General features: G+C 34.2%; 1 protein-coding gene across 1 annotated transcript; it reads left to right on the forward strand.

The window, feature by feature from the left end:
* The first annotated feature begins 212 nt into the window (after window positions 1-212).
* Window positions 213-3,557, forward strand: LOC112749522 (uncharacterized). The gene is made up of 3 exons (XM_025797795.3): window positions 213-550; window positions 1,770-2,633; window positions 3,046-3,557. Exons 2-3 carry the CDS (start codon window positions 1,774-1,776, stop codon window positions 3,221-3,223), a joined length of 1,038 nt encoding a protein of 345 aa, XP_025653580.1. The 5' UTR covers window positions 213-550; window positions 1,770-1,773; the 3' UTR covers window positions 3,224-3,557.
* Window positions 3,558-9,165: the final 5,608 nt, after the last annotated feature.

The raw sequence follows: 9,165 nt of genomic DNA on the forward strand, positions 1-9,165 counted from the left end.
GAGAGAGAAAAAAAAAGAGAGAAGTATGCAGAACAAGCAAAAAAAAGAAAAAAACGGCAACGGATGAGTTTAGAATTTTTTTATTTTTTAAATAATAAAAATATTTTAATAATTTTAAATATTTTAATCTCTATTTTTATCTCAAATCTAATAAGATACTAAAATATAATTTAATCATATATACTTTATCCTAAATACAATACTAAAATTTATTTCAAAATCAAATTCTGATTCTCTCTCTCTCAAACGCTAACCAAGAGTCTTCTTCTGCCTTATGCTCCCTTCCTACGTAAGAATTTTATTTAAATACATAATTAAAGTATGGATAATAAAATTAGGCCTAATCGAAAATTAATAGAAAGAAGCATAAACGAAAAGAAAAGGCCTGTGTGGTACAAGTAAGGTGCCTTCTTTCTTTCTTTCTCCTTTTACATGTAAGAGAGAGAAAGAGAGAGAGAGGTTGGTGTAAGAAGACGATTCAACTCAGACCCATTTTCTTCACTCAACTCGCTCGATCTTCAAGCTTTTTCTCGAAGCAAAAAGTAACTAGGTAACGTCTTTTTATTCAATTAACTCCTTCAATTCCCCTTCTACGAGATTCCAGCATTGTATTTGCTTGTTCCTCACTTTTTAATCCCTTCGTTTCAACGTAATCAATTTGTTTTCCTTTTTAGTCGGTTTTCGTGGATATTCTGTTTCAACTTTGTCCGTCTGGTTCTTGGCTTGCCTCAAGTTTCGATTTTTCGAGATCAAACTCGGGTAAAGAGGGGAGGAGACAAAAAACCCCAATTTTGCAGTTATACGTTAATTTTCGTCCTGCTAGATTTTTTAGATATAGTAAAGCGATGAATTGGTTGGATTGCGTCGCGTCTAAACAACAGTGAATTAGCAAAAGTATATTATTTTAGAGAGAGACAGAGAAACAAGGTACTGCAGGTGAAAGATATTGTTGACAATGAATATATATAGCTTAAAAGACTCAGCATTTTGATGTATTAATGTTGATTTTGTTTTCGTTGGCTGCTTTGCCATGTCAAAAATTCTCATTTTTTTTCTTTCCCTGTTTATTTTTGCCATTGAGATTAAGTGTAGTAGCTAGCTGATCATGGGTTGAGTCAATTCTGTGTGTGTTTGTAACTTGAAGACATTTTCAAGTGCTAACTAGACAATGTTTGATGTAGAAGTCCATTTGGAGGAATTTGGCTTCTCACAAAATGTATCTTTGATTTGTATATTTGTAATTCCATTGAAGTACTTGTTCATCTTCTGAGGTATTGTAGCTGTATAGGTTCATTATAAACTTTCTGAGGCTTCTAAGAAGCAGAAAATATGTTGTACTTAGTTTTGCTTTACAGAAGACATTATTTGTGAATCGATAGAAGTTGTTGGGCATATTTTAAGTATATCTCGTAGAAATGGGAAAGTGGATGATCTGTGTGATTAAAGTATAGATGAGTTTAATTCTATGATGTGATGTGATTTTAGTTTCGTTTGTTGATATATTGCTTCGAACTTAATATGCTGCATCCTTCTGCTCTGGAATTTATTGTGAAATCCACTTTGTGATAGACATTATCTTCTGGCTTCCTCTTTGACAGAGCTTTGCCATACATTACATTATGAATTGGATACCTGAAATCATTGTTAAGGCTTTTCAGTTGATGGGATTTTAGGCCTGTGAAATTATATTTATACTGATACATATGCTTTGTTATTGGAGTTTTTTTTTAAACTACAATTTTTTAACATTAATATATTACATTGGACAGGGGCATGGCAGCAGATGAAGAATTTGACATGTCATATTTGAAGTCTCAGCTGAGTCAATCACATGAAACATGGAAGCAAGAGAGTGAAAGAAGCCAATCCCAAGTGGATGCATTGCAAGCAAAGCTTATGGAAGTGAAGGCTTACATGCAAGGTTCAGAGGAAGATGCTAATAAAGTGTTAGAGGTTCTTTGGCGTAGGGTCAAGACCGCTTCTACATTGTTGACTTACTTAAAAGCGAAAGCAAGACTCATGGCTGTTCCTGATCTAGCCCATGCATCTTGTGGCATAAAAGAATTAGAGGGGGTAGGCCTTGTAGACAAGAATGGGATACCATTTTCAGGTTGGTCTAGGAATGTAGATCTTTCTCCATTTGAGGATGCGGGCGAAGAATCTTGGATAGGAATTAGCCATGAGCGAGGTTCGTTAGATGAACAAGATGGAGCTTATTTAGGTGAGGTACTCAAGTCTGTACAGATGGTTGCAGATGTGATGGAAGCCCTTGTCAAAAGGGTTATATTGGCAGAATCAGAAACTGCAGTTGAGAAGGAAAAAGTAAGCGTAAGTCAGGAAGAGATTAAACAGAAGTCTGCCCAGTTAGAAAATATGTCCATGAAGTTAAAAGAGATGGAGCGTTTTGCTTTGAATACAAGTAATATTCTAAATGACGTGCGACAGAGAGTTGTGGGTTTGGTGGAAGAAACAACCAGGCAGAGGCAGCTAGCTGCTGAAAATGAAGAGGAGCTTTGTAGAGTGAGACGGGAATTTGAGTCTCTGAAATCCTATGTTAGCAGCCTACTCACTGTAAGAGAAACATTACTTTCCTCAGAGAAGCAATTTCAAACTATTGAGAAGCTTTTTGAGAGGCGAGTATATTTCATAATACACAATAATGTGAAACACACTATCATTATGAATCTTGATATCTATCTGTTATTCTATCCACGTCAAGTCATATGATTGCAAAATACCCCAATACACTTCTTTCTGCATATATTATGTTTATTAAAGCTTGATTTAGTTTATATTTACTCCACACCTGCATACCGTTGTATTACACCTCAATTTGAGTGTTGCTTGATTGCCATTAGTTACTGACTTGCAAAAGTGGGGTATTTTTAAATTAGTGTTACATATAGATGTTACATTTTAAATTGGGGAATTTTAAATTATTGTTGCATTTTCCCACAAATAGAGTATAATAATTAAATTTCAATCCTTGTGTTGGTTGTCCCTAGAGACATTTGCCTTACTGCATAGCATGTTGCTTCGGTGCAGGCTAGTTGCGAAGACAACTCAGTTGGAGGGTGAGAAAATGCAGAAAGAGGCAGAAGTTCAAAAGCTTATGGAAGAGAATGTGAGGTTGAGCACTTTGCTTGACAAGAAAGAGGCTCAACTTCTGGCACTGAATGAACAATGCAAGGTAATGGCTTTGAGCGCGTCGTCGGACATGTGAAAATGCTGATGAGCTTTGACAGATTCATTGCATTGCCATTGCTATGTGCTTGCTTGCTGACATGACCACTACCACTGGGGGCACCAAAGTGAAGAAGCTTCAATGGATAAAGAATTTGATGATCAAGGTCTTTGTCATCCTGAAGCAGCAAAACTGAAGGGCCTGCTCCATAAACATATTTGTGCCATTTCTTTTATCTTTGCCTGTGCTATTTTCTGTCTGTTTGTCAAAAAATTGATAACTGAATATACTTTGTACTTGGGAATGTAAAACTTGGCGTGCAGTTCCACAGGAAAAAAGAAATGAGGCATGATGTGTGTCTCTTTGCTGTAAATGTTTGAGACCAAATCAAGAACCTTTCACATTGCAACTTAGCAGTAATTAAATTCACTTGCAATATGATAAACCATAATGCCGTAGACCCGTAGTTAAGATACTTTTCTTAGTCACGACAAATTATTAATTAATAGTGTAGATTCGATTAATTAATCTAAAAGATAATGGTATTACATGCAACATTTCATCTGATGTCTTGTATGTTCTGATGGAATGTGACATTTAGATTAGTGGGGCCAACAAATTTCTACGTATAAGTTCAACTGTAATCTTTTATCATTTTTAATTAAGGAAGATATATTTGTTATTCTATATAACATTCATGTATATTTGGATAACTAAATTGCTCTCCTAGAGTTTCTTTGTGTGTTTCGATTTTTTTTTTTTCAATTTTAATTCTTTAATTATCTTTGTATATCTTGGTGTTTGCGATAGAAAATAACTTTTCCAAGGGACTAAAGACATATACTAAGAGTCTCTTTGATTGTGTGTTTGCTGATAAGAATGGATGAATTTCGATTAATGGAATTAGAATTAAACCAATTCCAATTTTTTTTTAGAAGGACTTAGATATTCTCCGAATTGAGAAAGGATCCTTATAGCTCTTTAAAGATTATATTTTACATATTTTGAGGTGAACAGATGCTTACTTTTAAGATTAAGAAGGAATTAGTTCTTTTCTATTTGGACTCAATTCTAGAGGCTTTCTGTAACATCCTACCACACAGAACCTTACGCTTGAGTCGTAAAATAGAGGTGGCGAGGTATTACGACCTCTAAAATAATATATATATGTATAATAATTGAAAAAATATAATATACGAGGAGTCTTGAAGGATGGGTAAAGCAAGATCGTGAAAATTAAAAGTGCAACTCTCAAAAAATTAATGTTTACTTGCGTATGAAGAAAGTATAAGTACATATAAATATACATATGTAGACGAAGAGATTAGAAGGTCAAGGGTACAAAATAATCAAGCTCCGAACTCAACCTCGGCCAGAGTATACATATAGTTATATATATACAACCCAAAATTATCCCAGAAACATAAACAGAACACCTATCTCTCCAAAAATCCACTCAAAGAGGCGAAGTACAATTATATATATATATATATATAGAGTCTATATACATAAATATACACATAGAATAACCCAAAATACAGTAATCCCAATCTTCGCTTGCAGAATGATCTCCAAACGCTTATCGAGGTGCCTTTCGACCTGCATCTGAAAAACAACAATATTGTATGGGATGAGAATCGGGAGTTCTCAGTATGGTTAAGGTGCCCACATACATGTTATATAAGGTCCCGAAAAACCTAGAGGTGATCCTAGAACTTCGGCATTCAAATATAAATCTTAAAACTATATTTTTAAACCACAAGATAGGTCGTCTAAGGATCTTAAAGTTCCAACTCAATCATAACTTATCCTCATGGTTTCTCACCTCCCTCCAACCCTCCTGAACTCCAGTACACAGACAAGACAAGCACATACAGAAAGCATATATAACAAGTAGGCAATTAGCAATTAACATGAATAAACAATTAAGCAAGCCAAGACAATGCACACACAAACAAAACATACAACTGCACATGATGCATGCCTACCCTACGGCTGATAAGTCTCATCTGTCAGTTATATAGCCGAACCCGACATGTCCTGGTAGCTAACCGTGGACAGAACACCACAACATGAAATAGGTATTACTCGTCTCCCCATGCCAGTGTTTCACCCAACCCAGAATATGTATTACTCGTCTACTTAGGTAGGTGGCTCAAACCATAACCCGGGTAGGAATTACTCGTCTATCCACAGGCCATGACTCGGATATGAATTATTCGTCTATCCCCGGATAGAAATTACTCGTCTACCCATAAAATCGCATCTCATATAGGAATTACTCGTCTATCCTCAAAATCGCATCTCGGATAGGAATTACTCATCTATCCACAAAAGTATAATTCGGATAGGGATTTCTAGTCTATCCTCCAAACCATTACCTATCATCTTGACATTCAAAAATATATTCATACATAATTTCTCATCAAACTCATTCATCATCTATCATCAATTCAATCTGTTACTTCTCAAGTTCATACTTACCACTTCACCGCCTTTCTTCACTTTCAATTTGTCTCACATTCCTAGTTCAATCCCTTTGCACTACTACTATAACTCAACTCGAGGCTTTCGAAGAGTAAAAATAGAGATTTAGAGGTTTCAAACCATGTTTAAATCATAAAGCACAAGTTGCTGAAAAACAGGGTGCATACGCACGATTTCTAAAAACCTCAGGGTGTGCATGCACACACCACTCGTGCATACGCACAAGCCAAAACACAGCCCCTGTTCGGTATGTGCGCATACGCACCAGCACTTTCAAAAATTCTGCAACTTAACTAAATCAGTTTTCTGCACCCATTTTCCGACGTCCATAACTTTCTCTACAAAATTTTGATTTCCACAAATTTTATACCGTTTTAAAGTCCTTGAAATTATCTTTAATTTGAAAAATTTTCATTCAAATCCAAAATCCGAGACTCAAGTTATGGTCCATCAAAATTCGTTAAAAATTAAGTTTTGCTTAAAAATCTCAAACCCCTATTATCACAGTTTTCCATACATACTTTCTATAATACCTCAACCAAATCAACACAGCTCAAACTCACATACATCATATCCGTGCCTCAACATACAACATGCAAACCATGCCTATCTTAATTCATTATACTTGCCGGTCATGACCTTTGACCCAAATCTCACCAATATTCATTATCACAATCATCATACATCATATTTCGTGCCATCAACAATCATCATCATGCCCCATCATACAACACACATTCGTATGCAGTCAACATACAATCCAACCACTCAACTCAACAATACAAACAACAAGTCACTAATCCTCAATCTTCTATATCATACAACTTATCCTATGGTTATCTAGTCTAAAGTTTCACAAGACATTATATATTATCTACGAGAAACTGAAATCATACATTAGCCGATTCTTCGAAAAACCCAAAGACACTTCAAGGTCAACGTTCCTCAAGAGTCCACAGTCCCAAAGCCTCTCCGAATAGAAATTCAGCCACCAAGGTCCCACAATCAAGCTTCCAACATCATCAACATACTCCAATTCAACATTATTCAATCTAATTGCACAACACATCACTATAATCAACATTCAAGCTTTCTAATTCACTAATCAACAAGAGGTTTGAGGTTCTTACCTTACTCGTGTCTCAAATGAACAAAAAATTGCTAATTCTTGCGTGCTAATTCAAACCTAAAGCACCAAAATCATATAAATCCTTAAACCTAATTGGTTAGTGAGTTTTTTAGAGAATTCTGAAACGTACGCGTGGTTGCTGACGACTCGTCAATCAGAACTCCGAATTGAAAGATATGATGGATTAAAGTTGGAAGTGAATAGCAACCTCCAACCTAAGCTCTCTCACCCTCTCACTGTGTTCTCTCTTTCTCCCTATGAAAGGGGGACTTGCATGCATAAATAAGGCTGATTGGGGTTGGGCCTTGGGCCTAATATGGGCCCGGTTTGTTCGGTTTGGTCCGTTCGGTCTAATTTTAGGTCAAATCTTTTAAAATTAGTATTAAAATTCATATTTTAATTATCTCTACCTCACTATTAAATTTAATTTTTTAATTTTTTTAAATAATAATTAATTTATTGGCTAATTATTTACTAATTTCGTGAGTTTTACACTTCCAGAAAAAATTCAAGGCTGTTGAAGTTTGTCGTAAATTGGGTGAGAAATTTGGTGAGATTATTGACATTGATTTTTTCTCTATCAGAAAAAAGGAATCTAAAATCCTTAAATCTAGAGTTCTGAGTAATGGTGATAAAAGGGTGAAAGGCTCGATTCGGATGGCTGCTCCAGGAGGTAAGGTGCTGGAAATTGGATTGAGATATGAGCATATTGGAATTTTTTGCACCTATTGTGCTCACCTTGAACATGATTCAAAGCACTGTCAGATCTTCATGTCAGACTTTGCTTCAAATAAAACTAAAGTGGAAAGCATTGGCAACTGAGTGAATTGACAATAACGATTGTGATAATAAAAGTAATTTCAACAATCAACAATCTAAGCCTTCACAACCAAGGAAAAAGTTTGCCCCTTTTTGGTTGCTTGAAAGTTTCTTTAAGTTGAATGTGAAGGATAAAAAGACCAACGTCCAAAGGAGTACAGATTCCTCAAGCCAAATTTCAAAATTAGCTTGGCAGTCAATGACAAAATCTGATTCTCCTATTATATTAGAAGATATTACAGGCTCTATAAATGAAATCCAAAAAATCAATCAAATAGTAATAGAAAAAGTTAGCAGCAAAAACCTGAATCTAAAACAGATAGTAAGACAGAGCCATTATTCTCATAACCAATCGGATGAGACAAAGCAAATAGTCTTTAGCAAAAAAAATGAGTTTATGGTCAAGCAGATGTGTGTTGAATAGGAGCTAATTGCTGATCGAAAGGTGGAGGGTGTTATCCAGTTAATGACACTCCTAAATCCATGAAAGTGTTATTATAGAATTGTTCAGATTTAGAAAGACTCTTGACAATTCACAATCTTAAAAGGATTATTTAATTCCACTCTGCCGAATTGATTTTTCTTTGCAAAACGAAAAACTAATCTAAACACGGTAAAAATTCAGAACTTATAGTTACTTTAATTGGCAAATTGTTGATCTTACTATTAGTGCGAATAGACTTACATTAGTATAAAAGGATAATTCTGTTGTGTAAATTATCAATTGTTCAAGGTTTATATTGCTATCTCGATAAAAAATAAACATTCTGACGTATCAAAATATACACACGTGTCTCTAACTTCTCTCTTTGACTTTCTCCTCTATTATAAATCTGATTCCTACCACTTGTCATTAGGACCAAAAGAATTCTCAATAAACATCATGAGGATAAAAACACTGGTGTGTATCTTATTGTTTTTCTACACCACGAACATCACTATAATTGAATTGTATCACAGTTCTAAGTATCATCTCGATTACATTAGTTTGGGTATTATATGTGTGACTTTTGGAATTATTGAACATAACTTCTGTCAGGACTATATTGTTCTTAATTTAATAATAGAAAACCTTAGAAATAAGTTAATTATATACTATTTTGTGACTGTACTTAATTATTTTCCTTCACTTTTATTATTTATCTCCCTGCAATTTTAAAATTGGCTAATTTTTTTAATATTAATTAAATAGAATTAATAGTCAAATTAGTTCTTGAAAGATAATATATTTTTTAAATTCATTTCTGAAAATTTTTTTAATCAAATTAGTCATTCAAAAATTGCGAATTAATCATATTTGTCCTCCAGTCACTCCATTAACAATTTTCTTCAAATATTGATGTTGTAAAACGTTAATTGATAATATATATAATACTTGATATGTCTAATTGGATATTAACCAAATATGTTTATGAAAATTTATTAATTTAGTCATTTCCCCCCATTACAAAAATTATATTCCTAATATGACCTAGTAAATAAATTGATAAATTTTCGCAAACATATTTAGTCAACGCCTAATTGAATATGTTATTTGTCATGTATG

This window comes from Arachis hypogaea, chromosome 15, assembly GCF_003086295.3.
Source record: "Arachis hypogaea cultivar Tifrunner chromosome 15, arahy.Tifrunner.gnm2.J5K5, whole genome shotgun sequence".
Classification (NCBI taxonomy): Eukaryota; Viridiplantae; Streptophyta; class Magnoliopsida; order Fabales; family Fabaceae; genus Arachis; species Arachis hypogaea.

Excerpts from the sequence above, each read along its gene's own strand:
- LOC112749522 (XM_025797795.3), top strand. The coding sequence starts at position 1,774 with ATGGCAGCAGATGAAGAATTTGACATGTCATATTTGAAGTCTCAGCTG. Across the intron at positions 2,634-3,045 it reads ATTGAGAAGCTTTTTGAGAG|GCTAGTTGCGAAGACAACTC; the intron begins GCGAGTATATTT and ends GCTTCGGTGCAG.